General features: G+C 37.0%; 1 protein-coding gene across 2 annotated transcripts in view; it reads right to left on the bottom strand.

Annotated features, from left to right (window-relative positions):
* Positions 1-27471, bottom strand: part of CPLANE1 (ciliogenesis and planar polarity effector complex subunit 1) — a 174408-nt gene that overhangs the window by 35894 nt on the left and 111043 nt on the right. For both annotated transcript variants that reach the window (XM_058307927.2, XM_058307923.2), the window contains exons 35-43: positions 27201-27367; positions 25930-26062; positions 25017-25071; positions 22387-22491; positions 20131-20202; positions 18313-18434; positions 17773-17998; positions 1322-1554; positions 984-1071 (exon numbers count right to left, since the gene is read on the bottom strand). In XM_058307927.2, the coding sequence (XP_058163910.1) occupies positions 984-1071; positions 1322-1554; positions 17773-17998; positions 18313-18434; positions 20131-20202; positions 22387-22491; positions 25017-25071; positions 25930-26062; positions 27201-27367 (1201 nt within the window). The remainder of the gene's footprint in view (positions 1-983; positions 1072-1321; positions 1555-17772; positions 17999-18312; positions 18435-20130; positions 20203-22386; positions 22492-25016; positions 25072-25929; positions 26063-27200; positions 27368-27471) is intronic.

The raw sequence follows: 27471 nt of genomic DNA on the forward strand, positions 1-27471 counted from the left end.
TATATTTCAACCACTCCAAAGTATACCATTCAATGGGATTAATCACATTAACTACGTTGCAGTACCCTCACCACATTCCATTACTAAAACTTTCCCATCTCCCCGAAACAGAAACCCAACACCCATTTGTAAAGCATGTTTTTTTTTTAAAAAAAAAGAATAATTAAATTGTGGGCAAGACTGAATGAGTAAGAGAACATAGATATAAAGTGTAGGTACAGGGAAGCAAATTTGGCTCAGTGGATAGAGCATTTGCCTACCACATGAGAGGTCCAGGGTTCAAACCCAGGGCCTCCTGACCCATGTGGTAAGCTGGCCCACGCACAGTGCTGATGCAAGCAAGGAGTGCCCTGCCACACAGGGGTGTCCCCTGCATAGGGGAGCCCCAAGTGCAAGGAGTACGCCCTGTAAGGAGAGCCACCCTGCGCGAAACAAGTGCAGCCTGCCCAGGAATGGTGCCGCACACATGGAGAGCTGACATAGCAAGATGATGCAACAAAAAGAGACACAGATTCCTGGTGCCGCCAACAAGAATAAAAGCGAACACAGAATAACACATAGCGAATGGACACAGAGAACAGACAACTGAGGCGGGAAAGGGGAGAGAAATAATTTTTAAAAATTGTAGGTACAATAGAAATTAAAAACACAACTACCTTATTTTCATTTTTTCAATAGGAAATGGACAATGTAATATTTCACCACTGCCTGACCATTTAGTTAGAACTGCAAATTCTGGCTCAGCTGGTAACCATGCATCTGCTCAGCAAGCTCAGCACAAAACTTTGTGCAATTCTAGTAGTATGTGGCCAGTAGCTTAGGACCACAGAAGTTATGATATAACCCACAATGCCCCATTCTAGTATAAAAGCCAGAGGTTATACATGGCATTGACTTCTCAGGGGAAAAAAAAAATGGCCTTGCTTATCTTTCAGGTCAACCAAAGCAAGGCTTAATCTACCCCCTTACTGACCCCCACAAACCTTCTTCAGAAATGCTAATGGTTTTTGAAGGCAATGCTTTATCAAATTCAGGGCCAGAAGACAATTCAATGTGATCCACTGGTTTAACCTGTTGAAAAATCACATAAATTAACCATGATAGATTTTATACCTAGATATTTTCAAAATATTGTGAACAATTTTATGTAAGTTTAAACATTTGTATTAACTAAACAAGTGAAAGAAAGAAAAGGATTAAATCAAACATGAGCTAAACCTTAGGATCTATAAAGAAGGAAGAAATGTTTACTTATTTGTTTATAGCTAAACTAAATTAACCTTTTAAAAGGCTCAGGAAAGTGAGCAAAATTCAGACCTACCATTTCACGCCTGGGGAAATCCTGCTCTATGTTTTCAGCAATGTTCTGTATTGCTAATAGCTGTTCATCAATTTTCTGAAGCTTAGAGGTAAGATGCTCTAGTCGGCGAGCTGCAGGGCTTGGTGCAGGAGAAGTGGTAGAGACATCCTGCAGTAGTTTCCGTAACAGATAATCTTCTGTAGGCCCTGATTTTGTGTTCTGTTCTGTGGTTCGGAACACTGGCTTTGGCAGATCTAAATATTATTAATAAAAGCAAAACTGGAAGTGATTATAATTAAGGCAGAGGCAGAGGCTGAAGAACTCATTTTTTAGATGATTTCATTTTAAGGCAATGTAGCATCCCTTCCACTTCAGTTTTTATTTAACATATTTCAGTTTCTTGACTTCTGTGATTTATCTTTGTTGTGAGATAAGACTACATACCAATGTTATTATTCCCACATAGCTCCACATATAAGGCAATTTTCCACATACTACAAAAACATATTTCATCAGAGAGCAACCTTAATATTTTTAGGACATTCTAAAACTCTACTTGAAAACTAATAACAATGTCCACAGTAAAAGCTAGTGAAAGGTGATTATTACTGCTTTTACATGGGATCCCAGGCAAACATTAAATATCCCCAGACAAATTTTGTCACCTAATATCAAAGCCAATGACTATCCCTACTCTTAATTTCAGCTTTCCATTTTAACCACTTTCAAGAATACAATTCAGTTGGGCTAATTATATTTACAATGCTGTGCTACCATCATCACCATCCATTACAAAACTTTTCCATCACTCAGTTGATTCTTATCCTGCCTTTAAAATACCCTTTTTAATTAAATGTGCTCCGCTTTTGGCTTCTGGGTTGCCTCTTCCCTGTACGGCTCTTCCTTATAGTCGTCTTGGCCTCTTTTTCCTCCATCCACTCCTCTTATCCACCAGCATTTCCTAAGGTGCCAGCCTCGGCTGACTTCTTGACTGACTCATCTCCCCTGAGTTTTGGCACTGATGCACAGATGACTCCCTATCCATACAGCATTCTTTTTGAGCTCCAGTGCCTTCTATCCACTGGTGTGTCCTCGACACCCTGTTTAGTTTAACACCCTATTCAGTCTGATACAAGCCTATCAAACTGAACCCATCATTTCTGTCTCCTGCAACTTGCTCACTCTTCCTTATTTCTCATCTGAGTGAAGAGCATTATCACTCACCCATTCTCCCAAGGTTCCTCTCTTTTCTTCATATCCAAACTGATAACCAATATTGGTGGTGGTGCTACCTCCTAAATATCTCCTTCATTTCTATTACAACTGCTTAGTTAAAGTCTTCACAATAGATGGAGTTCAAATGGTATCCCTATGTCAAATTTCTTTCCCTTCTATCTAGTCCATTTTACACACAGACCTTAGAGAGAGCTTTTAAAGACACAAATCTGATCTTGTTCCTTTTGCACCTCACATCTTACAGGGTTTCTCAGTGCCTTCACCTTAAAAATCCAAATTCCTCAGTATGACAGACAATAGCATACATAATCTGTTCCCCGTCTACCTCTACAGTTTCATCTCTTCTTTAAAAAAACAAAACACTCCATTTGCTCCAAGCATAATGAGTTTTAATTTTCTCAAACTTAGCAGGTTCCATCAAAGCTTTGAATTTTTTGCATGTATATTCTCTCATTCTGAATGCCTTCCTCTGGCTAAATATTATGTTCCTTTGAGATTCTGTTTAGGTGTTCCTCCCCTAAATGGCCCCAGTCCTGCCCAAGATAGTCTTCCTGTATAACCTGATATTCCTATGCATCCACCATTACAGTACTTACTGTATAATAATTTCTTTGTTCTCCTCTCCCCCAAGAGACATGCCCATAGGTAGAGCCTGGTATTATGCTTTTCTTTAGCCCAGTATGTGGTCCCTAACTTAGTGTTTACTGATTGAATAGCCAGTGAAATGAGGATTATAATACAAGCCCTACAGAGCTAATAGAGGTTTTGTGATGATCAGATTATCTGACAAAGTGCTATAAAAAATGTGAATTGTTAAATATAAGTAGTGCTTATTATATTTCAGTCCAAGTCTGAGGTAAGGTGAACCTTCCCATGAGAAGACAAGGTTAGAAATGGCAGTTAATCTTTCCCTATCTGTATCTGGCCATATTTTTTAGCTTGAATTTCACAGTACTTTACCATCTATTCTTCCTGTTTCTTAGGAACCTAAATAGTCCTTTGATTATTCTCAGGAAAGAAGTAGAATTTGGTACACACAAATTTCAAGTAGAGGGAAGCAGCTGTGGCTCAATCGATTGGACTCCCATCTACCATATGGGAGGCACTGGGTTCACATCCCACAGCCTCCTTGTGAAGGCAAGCTAGCCCGCACCCACGGAGAGTTGATGGCCTATGCCCTGGGGAGAGCTGATGGCCTGCGCCCTGGGGAGAGCTGATGGCCTGCGCCATGGGGAGAGCTGACAGCTCACAACTGCGGAGAGCTGGCACAGCAAGATGACGCAACAAATGGGAGACAAGCTGACACAGAAGAGCGTGCAGTGAATAGTCACAGAGAGCAGACAGCAAGCAAGCCACAAGGGGGGAGAAATAAATAAAAAATAATACATCTTTTTTTAAAATTTCAAGTAGAAAATACAGTAAATGAGATGGACAAGTTCAAACTCTAGAACAGCTTAGATACATAATAAAACTAGCTCCCCTTTCTCAGAGAAACTACCCCACTCCTACTAATTAACAGAGAAAACCACCTAGGAAGGTTAAGTACTGAATTACATTAACCCTGCAGTGCTTTCTGTGGGCCCAGGGAAGGTGTGCTTGGTATTACTCCTACGAGGATGCTCCTCCTATTGGGAGATGGTTTCTAAAATAGGAAGCTAATTTCATTCAAAATAGTGAGCAGATCTCAATAAAAAAAGAATTTTTTGTTTTTGTTTTAAATATCTAAGAATCTGTCCCGTCCTTCTCCTAGTCTTCTCCTACATTTAGATTCCACTTAACTCTAATATCTAACTATATTTTGAGTCTTTAATATATATTATGTAAGAATCAGAACAGAATTTCATTTCAAAATATAGAAGTTCCAGGGGACTTTCAGGGAAGACAGCAGAGTAGTGGTCTCCGAAACTCAGTCCTTCCACCAAAACAACTATTAAACAGACAGGAACTGTCTGGAACAACTATTTTTAAACTTCAGAGACCAAAACACTGCACAGCATCCAAGGAAGAGGCTGGTAAATTATGATAAAGAACTGTAAGCTGCTCTCTCCACACAGCAGCCAGTGGTGCCCATCCCCCACATTTAGCAGGCCACCATGGGATCTAGTTACTGGCTAGCTGCTGTGACAGAAAGGGAAGTAAATATCCTCTTCCCCAAGAACAGGGATGGGCATGCTGATCACTGCTCACAGCCTGTGATCAGCAAATTTTGATACCTGGATCCAGGCTTTGAGGCCAGCTATTGTTTCAATCTGCCCCAGACATAGGTGGAGGCAGCCATTGTTTCAAATCTCCAGGGACAGAGATAGAGGCAGTGGAGCTTTAAAGACACAGTGCTTTCTCAGAACTACAGGAAAGAGCTGAAGGGCTGCATTTGCTGGGCAGGACAGGAAAGTTCAGCTTTTTGGAGCCATCAGAGAACTTTTTGAATCCCTTCCTGACCACCTCTACAAGGCACCCCTTTCATGAATCCCTCACCCTGTGTTGGCAGGGAAAGACCCAACTGGGAAAGTCTTCCCAGGGATGATTCTCCTCCCAGAATTTGCCCTCTAGGCAAAAGCAGTGTGAGGCAATGAAAGGAGTATAAGAAAGTAAAGAGGCAACAGTATGGGACAAGGGCCTGCCAGCTTCAAATACATGGGAGGTTCATCCCCTGGAAAACAGAGGGGACAACCAAACTTCTGTAAAGAGAACTCCAAAACAACTAACAAGCAAAAGCCCAGGACAAGACAGAGGTCTAGAAAGAAAGGAAAACCCTGATCCCTGCATTCCCCTGAGAGGACGGCTTAAGCTCAAGAAAATCTGTTGTATTAACAGGAAAGAGCCATTCCAGGGAGTAAACCCAGAGCTAACATTTTAAAACATTAAAATGTATGGTAAATAAAAAGAATACAAGATAAACAAATAAACAGGAAATAGTGGACCATCCAAAGGAAGGGGATGCAAATACAGAAATATCAATGAAGATGAGAATGTTGACATAAGAACAAAACTTTTAAAAAGTGATCTTCAAAATGCGAAAGGAGACGAAGGAAAGTACAGAGAAAGATCTAAAGGATATCAGAAAAACAATGAATGAAGAATATGAAAGTCTTAAGTAAAGAGATAGAAATTTTAAAAAGAAACCAAACAGAACTACCGGTATTGAAGACCACAATAACTGAAATGGAAAAATGGCCAGAGGGCTTTAAAGAGCAGAATTGGAGTTGGTAGAAGAGAGAATCAGTGAACTTGAAGACAAGACATTAGAAATGAGTCAGGCTGAGAAGCAGAAAGAAAAAAGAAATATTAAAAGCAAAAATAGCCTAAGGCATCTATGGGACACCATCAAGCAAATCAATATGGAGGTTCTAAAAGGAGAAGAAAGAGAGAAAGGGGCAGAAGGAATAGTCAAAGAAATAATCACAGAGAACTTCCCAAACTTAGTAAAAGATGTGAATATGCACATCTAAGATGCTCAGAGACACTAAAAAGGATAAACATGAAAAAAAAAATAAACCCTGTCAAATATTGCTTACACTATCCAATGAAAAGGACATGAAGAGAGTTCTTAAAGCTGCAAGAGAAAAGCAACATGTTATGAGCAAGTAAGCCCCAATTAGACTGAGTGCCAATTTCTCATCAGAAACTATGGACGCAAGAAGGTAGTAGGTTGAAATACATAAAGTGCTGAAGGAAAACAACCATCAGCCAAGAATTTTATATCCAGCAAGACTCTCTTGCAAAAATGAGAGCAAGATTAAGACATTCTCAGATAAACAAAAGCTGAGGGAGTTCATCACTGCTAGCTTGTCCTACAAGCAATGCAAAAGGGTGTTCTTCAGGCTGAAATGAAAGGCACTAGACAGTGGTTCAAAGGAGCATAATGAAATAAAGACCTATAGTAATTAGGTAATTGGATAATTAGAAATGCCAGTACTATTGTATTATGGTTTTTTTTTTTAATGTAACTCCACTTCTCACTTCTTAAAGGTGTTAAAAGGCAAATGTATAAAAAGTAATGATAATTCTAGGTTTTTGAACATAAAATACACTATAAATGAGAACAATTAGAAAAAATAGTGGGCAAATAGAGGAATACAGGAAAAGTACATGTGCATGCTATTGAAGTTAAATTCGTACTAAACCAAATATAACTGTGACATATTTAGAGTGTTAAATTTTAACACCACGATAACCACAAGGAAAACAGATGAAAAATATATCCACACAGAAATGAAAAGGCACTTAATATGGTACAACACAAGAAAGCAAATAAATATAAAAGTAGGCATTAACAGAAGTGAGGAACCAAAAAAGGTATAAAACTTACAAAGTCTAAATAACAAAATGGAAGAAGAAAGACCTGTAGTATCAGTTGACTTTAAATGTAAATGGATTAAACTCTCCAGTCAAAGGCAGAGATTGACAAAATACATGAAAAACCACAACCCAAGTATATGCTCTCTGTAAGAGACTCACAATAGAAGATACAAGTAGGCTGAGGGTGAAGGATGGAAAAAAATATACCATGCAAGTATTAACCAAAAGAGAACTAAGTATTGGGTAAAACAGACTTTAAATGAAAAACAGTTACAAGAGACAAAGATGGTCATTACATACTGATAAAGGGGGCAAATCAACAGCAAGATGTAACAATTTTAAATATATATGCACTTAAAGGCAGAGCCCCCAAATATATGAAAAAATATTGACAGATTTTAAGGGAGAAAGTAATAGTTCTACATTAATTTTAGGAGACTTTAACAAAGCATTCTCAATAATGGATAGAACATCTGGGCAGAAGATCAATAAGGAAGTACAGGAATTGAATGATACACTAAACTAGCTAAACAAAACAGACATATATTGAAACCGCTCCCTATTAAAACAGAAATCATAATATTCTCAAGGGCTCATGGATCATTCTCCAGAACAGACCATATATTGGGTCACAAAACAAGTCTTAATAAATTTAAAAATATTGAAATCATATAACATATATTCTCTGTCCACAAGAGAATGAAACTAGGAATCAATAACAGAGGGAGAAAAGGAAAATTCATAAATATGTAGAAATTAAACATATGCTCAAGTAACCAACAGGTTAAAGAGGAAATCAGAAGGAAATATCTTGAGGCAAATCAAAGTGAAAACATAACATACCAATATTTATAGGATGCATATAAAGCAGTGTTGAGAGGGAAATGTATAGCTCTGAACCCTTACATTAAAAAAAAGAAGAAAGAGACAAGGAGGTGGGCAGTGGAGGCAGGCCAAGTCACTGAGATAACAAATTGCCCTAGTTCTAAAGGCAGATTTCTCTTCAAATAAATACATATTTAAAAGTCTTGCCAATAGCAGATTGTGGAAAGACTGTAGAATAGGAAGCTCGAGGACTCAGTCCGTCTACCAATGTAACTATTAAACAGGGATGACCTGTATGAAATGACTATTCTGAAACTCCAGAGGCCAGAACATAGTATAGTGTTCAGGGAAGATCAGGAAGAAGAGACTGATGAGTTACAAAAAAGAACAGTGAGTTATTTTGGGACTTGTTTTGGGGGCCAGCAGACCAGGATAGTGCTGAGAAACTCCCAGGAGGGTAAAGGACAGAGAGATAAAGAACCCAAAAAAACAAACGTGGGTTACTAAACCCCTGTAGCAGCCAAGAAGGATTCCCATTCCACACCCTCCAGACATTAACTCTGGATAAAACCCCTGGGTCTCTGTAGCTGGCTGAGGGGAAGAGATGTCTTTCTCCCTATCATCTGTTACAAGGGAAAAGAAAGGGCAACTCTTCAGTGAATTAGACCAGCAGAGCCTGCACTAAATCTCTGCTCTGGCCAAACCAAAAACATGGGAAAGTGGAGATTGAACGAAAAATCTCCTTGGAAAGATTCACCAATGACTGCCATCTGCTGGCCTGCCTGGAAATTTTAAGGAGAAAAATTGCTTTTAGGTCTCTCTTCAGCCCAATCCCTGGGAGAACTCTGAGTCTCATTAATGAATTCCTGGCCAATTTTGATAGCTTAAGCTGGGCAATTTTAAAGAGAATAAGTTGAACCAAAAATCAAAGAAGAGCTATATATATATATATATAAAATAAAAACTAGACAAAAGAGGGAAATTGAAGATCACAGTAAATTCACCAATAAATTCAGATGCCTAGATATCAGCAAATTGCAAGCCATATCAGGAAACAGGAAGAGATAGCCCAGCCAAAGGAACATACCAAATATCCTCATAAGATACAGAATTCAATAAATTCTTCATTGATAATCACACACATCTCCTAAATCAATCAAAGAATTGAAGGAAAATATGACTAAAGAGATAAAGGATATTAGAAGGCACTGGGTGAGCTAAAGAACAATTTGAAAGCCAACAAAGAAAAGTAACAGAGCTTTTGGGAATGAAAGATACAATGGATGACATTAAAAATATATTAAAGACTCTGGAGGACAGCTAGAAGATAGGTAGAAATGGCCTGGAAAAAAATCTAAGGTCTAGGACACCAGGGGGAGGCTGAACACCATCCAGAAGAGAAAGGGGCAAAGGAAAAGAATTGCAATGGCAAAACTGAGTTAAAAACCACAGCTGCAACTGCTGGCATCCTCCCTGAACCTACAGATACTTTTGAATTCTCAAGCCTTGGGGCTGGTGGGTGCAGACAAAGGAGGCCCCAGGGAACCACCTCCCCAGGAAAGGAGAGAGAGAGGGATACAGCCTAAGGCTGACTCTGCTTTTGACTCAGATTTGGTCTGCCGTGTCCCACAAACCCTTCAGGGTCAGGGGTAGGATGTATCACTGTTTTCCTTGGGAGCCACCAAGGGACTAAAGAGATATGACCCTCTCAATCTTCCTTTCTACTGACTGGGACTGGTTGCTGCCAAAGCAGAGGGGAGTGGAATTATTTCCTACCCAGGAAAAGGGAGGGCCTGCGAGCAAAGGTTAGAGATCAACCTCTGAGAAAGTTTGAATAATGGGGCTCTTAGCCTCCAGGCAGGATTCTCTATCACACTGATCAGTCAGTGTTGCAGCAAACACACTTGGACCAGGCACTGAACTGACAGGGCTGCCAGAGTGCCATCTGCTGCAGACCAATGAAGTGCATGTCAGGAAATTAAAAGTAAATAAGTAAGAGGGGCTTTTTCTAGCCTTTACAGCCTCCTTCCCCAAGGCTTAGGAACAAGTCTGCAATGCATTACTGTATCCAGGGCCCAGATTTGAGCAACCAAAAGGGACAATTCTAAAGACCCAGAATAGGTTGAACCAAGAATGAAAGAGCAACAGTAACAGACTTCTGCCACTAAATCTCTATGAAAGAGAGAGAAATTGAGCATGTGAGTAATCTTACTACACTAACCAAATGCCTAGACATCAGCAAAAAATAACAAGATATACTAAGAAAATGGCCCAAGAAAAAGAATATATCAAGTCCCAGAAGAAACACAGGAATTGAGACCCCTAATCAACAAGATTCACACAAATTTCCAAAATCACATGAATAAGTTGAAAGGAAATATGGCTAAAGAGATAAAGCACATCAAGAAGACACTGAGCAAGCACAAAGAAGAATTTGAAAGACCTGAATAGAAAAGTAACAGAGCTCATGGGAATGAAAGACATGAAAGGAGAGATAAAAAACATAATAAAGGCATGCAATAGGGGACTCAAATGATAGAAGAAAGAACGAATAAGACAGAAGACAGAACAGCTGCATTTGAAGGGAGGAAAGAATGGAAAAGTTGAGCAGGGTCTCAGAGAGTTCAATGATAACACGATATGCAACAACACAAGTGTTATGGGAGTTCCAGAAGGAGAAGAAAAAAGGGGCAGAAAGAGTATTTGAGAAAATAATGGCTGAAAACGTACCAACTTTCATGAAAAAAATGAATTTACATGTCCAAGAAGTGCAATGTACCCCAATTAGAATGAATGCAAACAGACCTTCTCCAAGACACATACTACAGAGAATATCAAACGTCAAAGAAAAAGAAAAAATTGAGAGCAGCAAGGAGAAGCAAACCATCACATACAAGGGATGTCCAGTAAGACTGAGTGCAGATTTCTCATCAGAAACCATGGAGGTGAGAAGACAGTGGTATGAAACAATTGGGATCCTGAAAGACAAAAACTGCTAGCTGAGAATTATTTATCCAGCAAAACTGTCCTTCAAATATGAAGGTGAATTTAAAATATTTGCAAAGAAACAGAAACTACTTAAAAAAAGAATCCACCTTTACAGGAAATACTAAAGACTTACAACCTGAAACAAAAAGACAGGAGAGACACAATGGAGGGCAGTATAGAAGAAGGAACAGCAGAAAGGATTACTAAAAGAGTAAAAAGACAGATGAAAATAAGATATGACATATGAAAACCAAAGAATAAAATGATGGAAGTAAATAAAGCATTTACAGTAACATCATTGAATATGAATGGATTAAACACCCCAATCAAAAGATACAGGCTAGGGGGTGGAGGGTATTTGGGGACCTCTTATAGTATTTTAATGTAACATTTAAAATAAAATAAGGAGAGAAAAAAATTAAACAAACAAACAAACAAAAGATATAGGCTGACAGAATGGATAAAAAAACATGAGCCATCCATATACTGCCTACAAGAGACTCACATTAGGCCCAGAGAAATAAACTAGAGAACATGAAAGGCTGGAAAAAAATACTCGATACAAACAGAAATCAAAAAGAGTAGGGTTAGGATGCTAACATAGGACAAAACAAACTTTAAATGCAAAAGAAGTGATCAGAGATACAAAGGAACATTATATATTAATAAAAGGGACAATCCATCAGGAAAAAAGGACAATAAAAAATATCTATGCACCTAACCAGGGGGCCCAAAAATACATGAGGCAAACTCTGGCAAAACTGAAGAGAGAAACAGACATCTCTACAATAATAGCTGGATACTTAAACAAACCACTCACATCATTAGATGGAACAATTAGGTAGATCAACAAGGAAACAGAGAACTTGAACATATGATAAATGAGCTAAACCTAACAGATATATACAGAACATTGTACCCAAACTCAGCGGGTTACACATTCTTCTCAACTGCTCATGGGTCTTTCTCCAGGATAGACCACATGTTAGGTCACAATGCAGATCTCAGTAAATATAAAAAGAATTAAATTATACAAAGTGCCTTCTCATATCATAATGGAATGAAACTGGAAATCAATAATAGTCAGGAAAGAGGTAAATTGGTGAAGGTGTGGAGGCTGAACAACAAATTCCTAAATAATCAGTGAGTCAAAGAAGTTGTAAGTGAAATTAGTAAATATATTGAGACGAATGAAAATGAGAACAAAACATATCAAATATTATGGGATACAGTGAAGGCCATCCTGAGAAGGAAATTTATATCCCTAAATGTTATTATTAAAAAAGAAGAAAAAGCTAAAATCAAAACTCTAACTGAACAGCTGGAGAAACTAGAAAAATAACAGAAAAATAACTAGAAAAATTCCCAAAGTATGCAAAAGGAAAGAAATAATAAAGATTAGAGCAGAAATAAATGAAATTGAGAACAACAATAACAACAAAAAACAACAATAGAGGAAATAAACAAAACCAAAAACTGTTTTTTGTGAAGACAAATAAAATTGACAAACCCCTAGCAAGATTAACAAAGAAAAAAACAGAGAAGGTGCAAATCAGAAATGAAAGGGGTGAAGTTATAACTCACCCCAAAGGAATAAAAAGGATATAAGAGGATATTATGAGAAACTGTATACCAACAAAATAGACAACCTGGATGAAATGGACAAATTCCTAAAAATGCACAAACCACCTACACTAATACTAGAAGAAACAAAAGAACTTAACAAACTAATCACCTTTAAAGAGATTCAGTCATCTAAAACCTCCCAACAAAGAAAAGTCTAGGACCAGATGGCTTCACAGGTAAATTCTACCAAGCATTTCAAGTAGAAATAACACCAACCCTGTTTAAACTCTTCCAAAAAATTGAAGAGAAGGGAAAATTACCCAACACATTATTTAAAGCCAACATCACCCTAATACCAAAGCCAGATAAAGATATGACAAAAAGAGAAAATTACAGACCAATCTCTCTAATGAACAAAATACTTGCAAATTGAATCCAACAGCATATCAAAAGACGTACATATCATGACCAAGTGGGATTTATTCCTGGTATGCAAGGGTAGTTCAACATAAGAAAATCAATTAATGTAATATACCACATTAACAAACTGAAGGAAAAAAGAACACATGATCATCTCAATCAACGCAGAAAAGGCATTCCACAAAATCCAGCATCTTTTCTTGATAAAAACATTTAAAAAGATAGGCATAGAAGGAAAGTTCCTCAAGATAATAAAGGGCAAAGATGAAAGCCCCACAGCCAATGTCCTACTCAATAGGAAAAGGATGAAAGCTTTCCCTCTAAGATTGGGAATAAGACAAGGATGTCCACTGTCACCACTGTTATTTAACATTGTGTTAGAAGTTTTAGCCAGAGCAATGAGACAAGAAAACGAAAAAGGCATCCAAATAGGAAAAGAAGTAAAATTCTCACTATTTGCATATGAATGACCTTATATTCAGAAAATTCTGAAATGTCTATGGCAAACCTATTTGAGCCAATAAACAAGTTCAGCAAAGTGGCAGGATATAAGATAAACATGCAAAAAACAGTAATTTTCTCTACACTACTACTGAAAGAGAGTAAAAAACAAAAGAATTAACAAAACTAAGGGAAGCAGACTTGGCCCCATGGATAGGGCGTCCGTCTACCACATGAGAGGTCCGCAGTTCAAACCCCAGGCCTCCTTGGGCCGTGTGGAGCTGGCGCATGCACAGTGCTGATGTGTGCAAGGAATGCCATGCCACGCAGGGGTGTCCCCCACATAGGGGAGCCCCACACACAAGGAGTGCACCCCATAAGGAGAGCGACCCAGTGCAAAAGAAAGTTCAGCCTGCCCAAGAATGGTGCCACATACACAGAGAGCTGATGCAGCAAGATGACGCAACAAAAAGAGACAAAGATTCCATGCCGCTGACAATTAACAGAAGTAGACAAAAGAACATGCAGCAAATGAACACAGAGAACAGACAACTGGGGCTGGGGTGGGGGGCAGGGGGGGAGGTGGGGAAGGGGAGAGAAATAAAAAAGTGAATCTTTAAAAAAAACAAAAACAAAACTAAACTAAAAGTGCTCCTTCGAGAAGATCAATAAAAGCAACAAACCCTTAGCTAGACTGACAAAGAGAAAAAGGAGAGAAAATGCAAATAAATAAAATCATAAATGTGAGGAGGGACATTAGAGGATAGTATGAACAACTGTATGTCCACAAATTAGACAACCTACTCAATAGAAGAAAATATTTGCAAACCACATATCCAATAAGGGTTACTATATAGAATAAAAAGAAATTCTACAACTCAGCAATGAAAGAAAACAACCCAATTAAAAATGGGGAAAAGACTTGAACAGACATTTCTCCAAAGAGAATATGCAAATGACTAAAAAACATATGAAAAGATGCTCAATATCACTAATGAGTAGGAAAATGCAAATCAAAGCCATGAGATACCATTTCACACATACTAGATGGGCCACTATTAAAAAGGACAGAAAACTACCAGTGTTGGAGAAGATGTGGAGAATTAGGAACAATCATTCATTGCTGGTAGGAATGTATAATGGAACAGCCACTGTGGAAAACAGTTTGGCAGTTCTTCAGGAAGCCAACTATAGAACTATCATATGTCCCAGGGGTGTCAACAGATATTTGCACACTGATGTTCATGGTGGCAATATTCACAATTGCCAAGAGATAGAAGCAAACCAAGTGTCTATCAATATGGTATATACATATGTGGCAGTTTGAATTCGGTGACAAAAAGATTATGTTCTTAAACTAATCTACTCCTGTGGGTATGGTACCCTTTGATTGCATTAGATTCACTTTAGATCACTTTTATTAGTTGCTTTTGATTGGACGATGTCAGTGAGGTGTGAACCAGCTTGGGTCTCCACCCTCTTGCTGGGCCTGATATAATGAGAGAGAGAGAGTGAGAGAGAGAAAGAGAGGTACAAGAAAAGGGAGCGTGGCGGCGGACTTGGCCCAGTGGTTAGGGCGTCCGTCTACCACATGGGAGGTCTGCGGTTCAAACCCTGGGCCTCCTGCCCCATGTGGAGCTGGCCCATGCGTAGTGCTGATGCACACAAGGAGTGCCGTGCCACGCAGGGGTGTCCCCCGCATAGGGGAGCCCCACACGCACTGTGCCCCATAAGGAGAGCCACCCAGCGCTTAAGAAAGTACAGCCTGCCCAGGAATGGCGCGGCACACATGGAGAGCTGACACAACAAGATGAAACACAGATTCCTGTGCCGCTGACAACAACAGAAGTGGACAAAAAAGACGCAGCAAATAGACACAGAGAACACACAACCGGGGTGGGGGGGGGAAGGGGAGAAAAATAAATAAATAAATCTTTAAAAAAAAAAAAGAAAGAAAAGGGAGCGCTGTCATTTTTGATCCTGCAATGTAAGAGAGGACTCAAGGACTGCTAGCAGCTGAGGTTTAAACACAAAGCTTCCAAGAGGTGGCCCACAGAGCAGCTAGAGTCTGAAGAGACAAGCTCTGGGCTCTGGGAGCTCATGAACCCAGAGGGGAAGGCAGAGACTTCAGCAAAGATCACTCGTTAGCTTCACTACATGGCAAGATGCCAGGATTACTAGTGGCTGACTTTAGTGAGAAAGCATCTTTGATGGTGCTTTGATTTGGACATTTCACAGCCTCAGAACTGTAAACTTTTACCCCCCCAAAAAATGCACATTAGAAAAGCCAACCCATTTCTGGTACTTTGCATCAGCAGTCCTGTGGCAAACTAAGACAATGTACAATGGAATATTTTCCAGCTGTAAAAAGGAATGAAGTCCTGATATATGTGACAACACAGATGAGCCTTGAAATAATTGTTAATTGAAATAAGTCAGACACAAAAGGACAAATATTGTATGATCTCACTGATTTGAAACAATTAGAATAAGCAAACTTACAGAGTAAGAATCTAGAATACAGTGTTCCTATTTGGAATGATAGAAATGTTTTGGTAATGGATGGTGGTGATGGTAGCACAACTTTGTGAACGCAACTAACAGCATTGAAATATATATCTCAGTATGATTAAAAGGGGAAAATGTTAGATTGTATACAAGGTAACAGAATAAAAACTTTTTAAAAATCCATGGAACTGCACTACACAGTGAACCCTAAGTTAAGCCATGAACTTTAATAGCACAATTATAAAAACATGCGCTTATCAATTGTAACAAAAGTTCCACACTAATGCAAGGCATTGGTAGTGGGGGGGAATCCTGTATTTTATGCATGATTATTTTGTAAACCCACAATTTCTCTAAAAGGGAAAATATATATAACTTATACATACAAAGTTATAACTATATATAACATATTTATATGTTACATATATTTATATAACTTTTCCTTTAAAATTGGCACTTTTAAGTTCTTCTCTTTAATAAGAGTAGAAGAGTTCACTGACAAACCTTCTTGACCTGGCAGTCTCCCCAGAGAGGGATCCCCCATAATGCTGATTATAGATCTGATCTCATTGATTGAGGAAATTAATCTGTAGCTTATGTTCATTTGAAATGCTGACCTAAAATACTCAGATGTCACAGGGAAATAATCTGGTTCCAGTTTTCCAGTATTTCAAAAATAGACTGAAAGGAAAATGAAGGGAAACTAACCAGGTAAATCAAAGACACTTGATAGGAAAATGAAAGGAAACTAACCAGGTACCTAAGTAATCAAAGACACTTGATAGGAAAATGAAGGGAAACTAACCAGGTACCTAAGTAATCAAAGACAGTTGGTTATATGCAACTGTCACCATAACCTTGAGAGGACGAACCACAGATATACAAGTGAGGATCAGATAAATTTAACTTACGTGCAAAAAATCTCAAAGCTGTTATGTGACAAAGCTGGGATTTAAACCCAGGTCAATTCTATTTGAATCTGAAAGCCTCTTTATACTTCCCCAGCTGAAAAATTGTAAGGTTCATACAGCCACCTTTGCATCTCATGACAGGACTGAGAAATTGGGCAAAGGTTTCAAATTCTGAAATGCTAGCACTTAACTTTGGTAACAGTTGCAATACACATGTCCTCAGGTACCCTATGGTGGATCTTCCCTGTCACCCATCCCCTCCTTGCTCCTCCTATCTCCTGAGTGTCTGCCACTGACACACAATGAACAGGTATTAATGTACTCGGTACCCAAGTATCTGACAATCACAAGGCTGGGTCCACTTTTCCCAACAATTATGGAAGCCAGAAGAAACATTAGGTCTCTACAGCAGGAAGTTTAATTGCATATTGGATTAATCTAATTATCCACAGGATGTAATAACTAGGCTTTAAATAAATAATCCTATAAATGTTGCAAATATTATATAATAAAAGAACCTGATTTATGACTATAAAATGGAATATTTTATTTAAAAAGTACTCTTGGTTATTAGGTCTGTATTTTTTATATGCTATCCTGGAATTTTCCACCTTTATGAGAATTTGTTTTGAAAATCAAAGCACTCATGAACTCCCAGCAGAATATTTATTTTTTGCCTCCATTAATTGAGAAAAGACATTTGCACAAATGGATCTGTAATCTCTTACAAAATATCCAATTGATCCCAGCTTTGGAATCACACTCTGTCTCATTTACCTATCTGCTGCCACTCTCCTTCACAAGGAAAAAGTCTTCTTCTGGTTTCTTTTGCAATTATCCAGCATTAATGCTTATTTCGAATATAACAGTAATTCAAGGGAGCACGGTTTCTATACATCTTAGCATTTACCTTTGTCCTGCTGTACTTCTAATGATGTAAGTAAGGTGCTACCCAAATCCTTCACTTCTGTAATACCTGCTGTCCAACTTCTTCCACCCTTACAGGATGGAGACACTTTTGCAGGTTTAAAAAATAAATCCATAGCAGAATTGGAAGATTCTATCAACAATAAGGAGTACAGAGATTGATCCTAAACTTCTAAACAAAGTAATCAGGAGATTAATAGATCATTTTAAAATGTGAATATAAACATCTAAAAGCACAGAGGGTTTGTAGGAGGACAGCTAAGAGATATATTGAATAGGGATAAAAATGCTATATTAACGAAATTTTTAAAGAATATTTAGTTTATGTAAGAAGCAGGAAGAAATTACTACCTTGTTTCATAAAATTATATGGGGAAACAGCATTTGTAACAGAAGCTGCCATATAATGTAATTCTGCAGAAGATGGGACTTTCAGATGATCACGCTGCTGTTTGGTAATATTATTTTGATCATTCTGCTCTTTGGTAATATTATCTGAAGGCTCTGTTTTGAGAGGTAATTGCTGTAGAAGATCATCAGCTTCGATGTCAGTCACATTTATGTAAGTGTGTCCAACCTCAGTCAAAACATAAAATCAAAGAGGGTGACATTCTTTTTACTATACCAAATACTGAAGGTTTAGTTCTTATCAATAACAAGGCAACAAGAGCTTCTATGTGCCTAACTTAAGGAAAACTACAGAAAGTACATGTTATATAGTCTTAGTTTACAATATTTGGGGGCATAATACTTAAATTTTTTTTACCTTTCTAACAAAGCTACATAGATTAGATTTTTAGCCTCATTTCATGTATACAATTGTACAAAGTCTGGATAGCTATAAAAAATTATCAAAAATGTATTACTAAAACTTCTAAATAAAATACAAACCAAATTTGGTAAAATATCAGATGTAGAAGATGACAGAAGTTTCTCTGATATTTCAGTGGAAAAATCGAGATTTAGATACACATCTGGAGCCAAAATCTGAGGAACATTCAAAGGTTCATGTGCTGAAAATTGAGAAAAGAAAAATCAGGAATATTAAAAATTGTCTGTAAATTGCTCTAAGTCATGAACTTTATGAGGACAAATTATCAACAAATAAAATGTATTTGTTGAAAATCTAAGCAAATTTTTTTAGGTATAAATAAACTAAAGGAAACTCTTAAATTCTAAGGGCACTTTATTCTAGAGTAATTAAAAACTGAAAGCATAATGAATAAGACTATTGATTTTCCCATATGAATGAGTCACAAGAACAGTAAAGTATCTAAATTATACCAAGAAAATGCTATAAAATCCTATTTCCATTTAAAACATATTAATTCATGTTTGCTTATTACTTTATTTGGAAGAATCTTATTACCTAATTTTAGGAAGTTAACCCGTAACAATTTAGTTATGGGTGAACTTTCTAATTTTTTCAACACTTTTTAAAATTTATTTTTTATTAACAATTTTATTGAGATTTAATCCACACCCCTTAAAAAGGTCCAAATCAGTGGTTTTTGTATTTACTGAGTGATCTTCTGTATCTATTTCTCTTTTTGATCTTCTCATTTTTCTCCTCTAGGATTAACCAGGATTCAATCCTGGGGCTTCTGATGTGGAAAGAGTTTCCCTGTCAGCTGTGCCACCTCAGTTCCTGGTTTCTGCTGCACTTCACCTTGACTCTCCCCTTCGTCTCTCTTTTGCTGCATCATCATCTTGCTGCCTGACTCACTTGTGCGGGCACTAGCTCACCAAAAAGACTCTTAGCTTGCAGCACCAGCACTGGCTCACCATGTGGGCACTGGCTTGCCACGCAGGCATGCTTTCTCTTCTCCTTTCATCAGGAGGCCCCAGTGATCAAACCCAGGTATTCCCATACGGTAGGCGGAAGCCCTATCACTTGATACCGCTTCCCTCAAATGTTTTGAAATCTAAATTTTACAGAAGTCATTTGGTTCTTTTTTTTTTTTAAAGATTTATTTTATTTATTTATTTAATCCCCCCCCCCCCCGGTTGTCTGTTCTCTTTGTCTATTTGTTGCGTCTTGTTTCTTTGTCTGCTTCTGTTGTCGTCAGCAGCACGGGAAGTGTGGGTGGCACCATTCCTGGGCAGGCTGCACTCTCTTACACGCTGGGCAGCTCTCCCTACGGGTGCACTCCTTGCACGTGGGGCTCCCCTACGTGGGGGGACACCTCTGCATGGCACGGCATTCCTTGCACGCATCAGCACTGCGGGTGGGCCAGCTCCACACAGGTCAAGGAGGCCCAGGGTTTGAACCATGGACCTCCCATGTGGTAGACGGACGCCCTAACCACTGGGCCAAGTCCATTTCCCATTTGGTTCTTATTCAAAAGGAAAATAAAAAGACCAGATATAGGAGGTCAGCAGACAGCCTCCCAGTGGTCTTTCGTCCTTCATAGTATGTTGTTTATAATACTTTTAAATTTCACATGTAAAATATAACTCATTGTCATGTTGAGTACTAGAAATTTGGTAACAAGGTTTGAATTTAAACCATATGTTAATAAAAAAGCTGGAAGAGAAAAGGAAAGTAAAAATACTTAGATTAATATTCATCTCCATTAAACCAACTAATTGGCTTAACTGTTGCTGTTTTCTTTTATGGGGGGGGCAATGATTTCTGTTTTGGCATATGCAGACATAATCTTTAATAAATCATGTTATTCTCAGAAAAGAAAAAAAAAAAAACCACACCTGATATGGACGAAACAATTTCTTGTTTTTCATCACAGTCAGAAAGAACTTCTTGAGAAGGAACTTCCTTATCTTGAAGTAAATTAGGAGAATTGAGGCAAAAAGAGCAAACAGAAAGATAAAAGGAATTTCACAAACACAAGAAAAAAATAAATGTAGGTAATTAGATATTGTGCATAAAAGGTGAAAGAAAAGTAGAATGACAGCTTAACAATTTAATTTTTAAATAATATGATTATTTCATATTTTATTATTACTTTATTCTGGGTCTGATTACCTGGATGAATAACAATCTCCCAGTAAATAGGCTGCCTTCTTTAGAAACAAAGCAGTATAAGCAAAGGACCACCAAAGGCTTTCTCAAAGCCTTGCTTAAATCAATAACATTTAATAATATTTCTCAAATGCATACTTAACAATTATATCAAAAAAACCTTATACATCTCACTGAAAAAGGAATGCAAAGGAAAACAACAGCAAAATGCCTTTAGTCACTTATGCAGGAAAATACTCATTGAAGCTTTATTTACAGGAGAAAAATGGAACCCTACCTACTGTGTTCAACAATAAGGAAGTAAGGAATTAGTTAAATATTTTATGGCACAGATGGAAGAAGGAATGTTTCAAAGTACTTTTTGTTGACACAGGCAAATGTCTGGCATAAGTATATGTCAAAGTGAAAATCAAAGGATACAAACTGCAGGTATCCCTTGTTTTCAAAATCTAATCCCATCCTGAAAATATGTTAGATAGTAAATTTTCAGATACCAGGAGACTTTCTTGTATTATTTTAAATGGAAATAAAAGGTATCTATGCACTAAGAATTACTACATAATATAGAGCATTTTAAACCCATCTTTTTAATTAACATTCATTTAACTCATAAGTTGAGCTTTGCAACAATACTGAACATATCACATTGGAAATACCTTCAACACTGCAGCAAACTTGTACTATAATGTAAGTTCACAATGAAATAATGAAATAATGTTAATGATACTATTTAATTTCAGAGTGTTCCATGGTACCCAGAAAAAACAAAGATGGCACCCATGAAGGGTTAAACTATTAGAAAAAAAAGCTGGGGAACTCATATTTTTTAAATGTAACACTAAATAAATAAATAAATAAAAAGAAAAAAAAGCTAGGGAAGTTAGCAATAATATCTGGATGCTGAGAGTTTGGATAGTGAGGGGCAACCTGTGCTATTTATCATAACTATGTAAAATTCAAAAAGAAGACAAAGAAAAGAAATCAACGTGTTATTTCTAAGTGGTATGATGATGGTTAATTTTTATCTCTTCATAGTTTGCATATTATCCATATGTTCTATAATGATTCTATAGTTTTTAAAAAATCATACCAATAAACCCAATTTAGAATAAGCTAAAATTAGATTTTAAAAAGCACTTATTAAGGTTTGTACACAATTAAGTACCATAAAAAAACATTACTAAGACATGGTGGGCAAAGCACTATTCAAGAAGCTGCTCGATGTTCATAATGAGGAATTACATTAATGAGAAGGTTTATCAGGCAAAATTCCAAATAATAAATTCTCCAAGACTTATTTCCTCTACTCATGGACACATTTATATGCACTCTTTCCACACTAAACCTGATCTAGTTCTCTTCCTAACTCTACTGCAGTAGCTACAGCCCCAGGCCTCTCAATCAGTCTGTGACTTCTAGTGAAGACAATTAATGGAAGAGGGAATCCAAATTGAAAACATTATTTATTTTGGCTTAGGATATATTCTACAGTATTTCTGAACAAAATCATCTATTACATTTCACTTAAGTTATCATAAAATTTAATTTAAAATCTTTTTTTTTTTTTAATTAGAGAAGTGGGTTTACAGAACAACCTTGCATAACATGCAGGATTCCCATATACCACCCCACTACCAACACCTTGCATTGGTGTGGAACATTTGTTAAAACTAATGATAGTATATTTTATAAATGCACTATTAATTAAAGTCCATGATGATTTAATTTTTTTTTTTTAGGAGACTCTGGGGATTGAACCCAGGAACTCATACATGGGAAGCAAGTGCTCAACCACAGAGCTACACCTGCTCCCTTATGATTTAATTTTATAGTAAAATTTCTAAAGTGTACACCAGGGTTGAAGACAAGAACCTGGGATGAGTAACTAATATCAGAAAACTTAAAATTCCTTTTAAATCACTGCCTTAAAGAAAAAAGTCTAAATACCTTAAATATTGTTTTTAAAGAAAAACATTTTTTACCTGGGTCTGTATTTGTACTTGCATCTTGACTTTCTACAGCTTTCTTTCTTACAGAGGCCATGAAATGCAATCCAGCTGAAGTAGTAATGTCATCTTGTAGCATTTCTTAAACATAACAATGAAACATTGGAAGTGATTATTGAGAAGCCAACATAATACTGCAACCCAAAAGCAGAATATCTAACTCCAGGGAAATGCAGTATGGGGTGTTAAGGTGTTCTCAGTGAGAACTTTTTGAAGGAGGTGGTAGACACATTGAATCTCAAAGGTAGTTCAGTAGAATCAAAACCAAAATTGTGGAGGACCATATGCCTAGAAACCTAGATGTTGTTCTGGCCAATTAGAAACTGGAAACTATTAAGCAGGTAAACACAGGGTCAGATCAATGTTCTAAAAAACCACCCCTGTCAGTGTATGGACAATAGATTTGTGTGTATAAAATTGAAATAAGACAATCAGTCATAAAGGATTGCTACAGCAGTTTAAATAAGGACCTAGTAATGGTGAAGGATAGATGAGAGGTTAAATTTAAGAATTACAAAGGAGGCAAAACAGACAAGAAGTGTGTAATATGAGAAATAAAACTAAAAAGCCCACACTTAGTCAATGATGCCCTACCGATCCCAGGTCTCTTGGATATACTTCCACGGGCTTTTAATGTCCTTTTTCAATAGTGAACCTCCAAGCTGTCCCCGTTAGATAATCTACCCCAAGACTCTCCTCCCTACTAGCCCAGAGACCCTTTCAGTTTCACGGGCTGTCAAATTAAAATAAACACTCCACAATCATATAGACTGACTGACCAACTGCTAAAGTCCCACCCCTAAAATGCTATAAAAGGCATAGTCCCCAGGTCCACATGCTCTTCTTTGACTCCCCACCAGCTTGGTTTAGCCTCATGCTCCTGATGAGTATAGGTGCTATCTTTATTTTATGAAATCCTTACACATTTTTATCATATATGTATTTGCAGAAATATATATACATACATATGTATTTGTGGGTGTATCTATGTGTGTGTGTGTGATATTCATTAAAAAAAAAAACCTGCAGGAATATTAATACTAGTTATCTCTAGACAGAAGCAGTATGGGAAATTTTAGTTTTCTTCTTTTTCCCTATTTGTATTTTCTAAATTTTCTCCAATAAATGTGCATGTGCATTACCTTAACAAAGGGAAGAAATGTTATTAAAAATGAAAAAATGCGGGAAACGGACTTTTGCCCAGTGGTTAGGGCGTCCGTCTACCACATGGGAGGTCCGCGGTTCAAGCCCCGGGCCTCCTTGACCCGTGTGGAGCTGGCCCATGCGCAGTGCTGATGCGCGCAAGGAGTGCTGTGCTACACAGGGGTGTCCCTCGCGTAGGGGAGCCCCACGCACAAGGAGTGCACCCATAAGGAGAGCCGCCCAGCGTGAAGAAGGGAGCAGCCTGCCGAGGAATGGCGCCGCCCACACTTCCCGTGCCGCTGACGACAACAGAAGCGGACAGAGAAACAAGACGCAGCAAAAAGACACAGAAAAACAGACAACCGGGGGAGGGGAGGGGAATTAAATAAAATAAAAATAAATCTTTAAAAAAAAAAAAAAAAAAAATGAAAAAATGGTTTTAAGACCAAAAAATGGCAAAGAAAAATGCCAGATGGGTTAGGAAGCTGAGCAATTGAAGCCAGACAGAGGTAACTACTTGGTTTAGGCCTACAGAGGCCTGATGCAGGGCAATGGCAGTGAGAAAGGAAAGAAGGACCAGGTCAAGGACTAAGTGAATGAATGGGAGAATGGAAGACAGAGGTGAATAAAGGATGAATTTTAAAGTAAAAAATTGGCCAATTAGGAGAATAGCGATATCAGTAATAGGAAGATTCCAATTTAAAATTTAGACATGTTGAATTTAAAGTGAAAGTAAAATAGAAAGATGAGAGAACACCAGACAGTACATATTTTGGGTGTCATCAAGAATCGATGTCAGATAATGAACAGCTCTACAAGCACAAGAGAGTGTAAGAATGTATGTGTCTGTGATGTACGAAAGCCTTGAGGAATGCATATATTCAGAGTATAAGAAATAAACTGTTCCATTCAGGAAAGAAAACAATTTTCTAGCTATAAATAAGTTCTATTTTTTGAACTGATACTTCTCTTTTTAATGTGCATGTAATTTCTAAGATGAATTTGACCTTGGGCATGTTCTTCCATAATTTCCCTTTAGTCTATGTGTCAATTATCTTATTTGAGATTATAATTGATTGCAGTGTTCTACTGCAAGGGTTGGCAAACTTTTTCTGTAAAGGACCAGAGAGCAATAAATATTTTTGGTTTTGTGGGCCATATGGTCTCTATAGCAACTACTCAGCACTGTTGCAAGTGAAAGCATCCATGGACTATAAATAAACAAATGGCATGGCTATATTTCAGTAAAACTTGGTTTACAAAAACAGGTGTGCATGCAATCTGGCCAGTGTGTCAAAGTTTGCCAACCACTGCTCTATTGGGTAATATATCAAAACACATACATACACCATTTTGCCAAAGACAATATGAAAATAGTTCAGTCTCATTTTTATATTGTACACATTTCTAGAAAGTATCATAATGCTGAACTTAGGCATTACATTAATCATGCATGTACATACCAAAAGGAATATGAAAGCCATCCAAAGACTGGGAATCATGATGTTCTGGTTGTTCCTAAATGAATCCCCAAATGATCAATTTATGATTAACTTATTATTGTGGAAAAAAATATTCAATGTAAAATTAAAATATTCAATAAACACGAAGGTTTTTTTAAATTCATAAGCATAGACTCAATCCCTATAATTCTATAAATAAGAGGAATAAAACCTTTTTATTTACTCTATCCAAGTAACTTGACAAGAGTTCACTAAATTCACAAGTCAAATAAAAAGGAGCATAACCAATTTAATGCTGTTACTAAGTTACTATGCAATTCTCTCATAGAGAATAACTTTGATATTCAGTTAGTACCCCCATTATATCAAAATCTTTCAATGGCTCAACAAACATTTTTACTAAGTACAGACATGGTCTTGAGGAATTAGTAAAAAATTGAGCATTATAAAAGTCCATCTAAATAAAACTAAACTCTGTTGAATCTGTTGTTGCAAAAACACCCTAAAAATAAAATAGGTTATATCACAAACAAAATTCACTTTGGGAAATTCTAGAAGCACCTCAAACAGATAGAGAAACTGTAACTGGAGAAGCCCAAATAGCACACCATATGCTTTAAGATGTTATAGACAGAAAGAATATAGAATAATTTCAAGTACAAAAAAGTCACAAAGGCAGACACTCTATAAACTGTATTTGTTGACTGGCCATCAAAGCTGCTTCACATTCACAACTACTTGTCTATTGTTCCATGGAGGGAAGTAGCAGGGCCGAAACTATTTAATAACATACAAGATTCTCCTGATCACATTCAAAAGTTTCTAGCAATCAGAAGACTATATGATTCCCAACTACCTACCAAACTCTCTGAACATGCGAATCAGGGAAGAATCTATAGTAGTTTTTCTATACCTTGGGTTTTATAAGTATTTCTGAATCATTATCATTAATGATGGAGCCCTGAGATTGGAAAGACACTCTTGGTTTTCTCCTCAGTTTCTCTAAACTTCTTTCTTGCAATTCTTTCTCAGCTCGTCTTCTTTGTCTATAAAAACAATAGTATAAAACAAGTTTTTACTGTTGCAGTAATATGTTTTCATCTATATCACCCTATTAGGAAGACAGTTATCAAAATTATGTGAATAAATTATTTTCAATAGAACTTAACTAAATAAGCATGATATTCCTTTATAATACAAGCAGACAGAAGCCAAAAGTCAAGGAAACATAAAATTTATTTCTAGTTTCTCGCCTACTGAAATGACTATTCTGTGTTAGTCACTGGAATCTCAGATCAGGGCTATATCTTTAGGTAGTTTTCAAACTCTCTTCTGCAGATCCTGAGCTAGTCCCAGAAATGATATCAGACACTTCCATTTACCTAGCTGAAGAATTTAAGCACACTTAGTCACCTCAGCCAAATCCAAGAGAAATGTGGAGAGCTAGGAGAAGACTTACTTTGAGGAGGAAATATCTGGGAAAGATGGAAGGAAGGAACCATTTCTGGAAAGAGGACTGATAGTAGATTTCAGGGTTTGAAAAAGGTAAAAAAAATTTTTTTAAATATATTTTTATTACAGAAGTTGTATACTTACAAAATAATCATGCACATGGTAAATGTGAAATTTTTTAATAGATTTAGTAATAATCTAGTCAACACATGTCTTTGAACATCCATTATGAGTAAAACGTCATAATCAGAGTTCTTCATCAAACATTAGAGACTTGCTTTTATTACAAATACATTTCTTAGTGCCCTAAGACAATTTACATCACCTACTTTCTGCTTATTATAAGAATCTGGAGGATATGGTAAAATGAATAATAATTACTATTTCAATGCATTGATTAGTACATGGAATATTACATGAGATACCAAATATTTATGTTGCAAAAGATGGATGGTCATTCTGTTAGAGAAAAATGTAAAAGAATGATTTAGCCTATGAATGGTGGGAAAGAATTCCTTAAAAGAAGGGAAAAAATAATAGCATGTGCTTCAAAATATAGGAATTTCCCTCATAAAATGTGTTTGGATGCATGACACTTGACAAGGAAGTTGGGTATGCAATTGTGTATGGGCTGAGAGTTTGAATCAAATGACTTTCATCTTTATGATTTTATGATTAATAAAGTACTTGCTGGTATGTGATATTCTCAAATAAAATTTCATTAACACTTGCCTTTTTTTACTGTCAATTCCTTGTCTTACTTCAGATGGTTCTATTTTAACCTTCAAAAGCTGAATTTGTCCAGGATTGCCTTGTTCAAATAAATTGTGTGTTAGTCCCTGTTGTCTTTGTTTAAATGCAACGAGGTTCTCAAGTGGAATAAGTTGTGGGTTTTTGTACTGTAAGAAAGGAAAAAAGCATAGTAATTAAAAATTGCAAACATAAATTATGCAATGTTAACAAAAAAATTGAGAAAAATATTTATTCCAATTAAACTAAAATG

Source organism: Dasypus novemcinctus, chromosome 2, assembly GCF_030445035.2.
Source record: "Dasypus novemcinctus isolate mDasNov1 chromosome 2, mDasNov1.1.hap2, whole genome shotgun sequence".
NCBI lineage: Eukaryota > Metazoa > Chordata > Mammalia > Cingulata > Dasypodidae > Dasypus > Dasypus novemcinctus.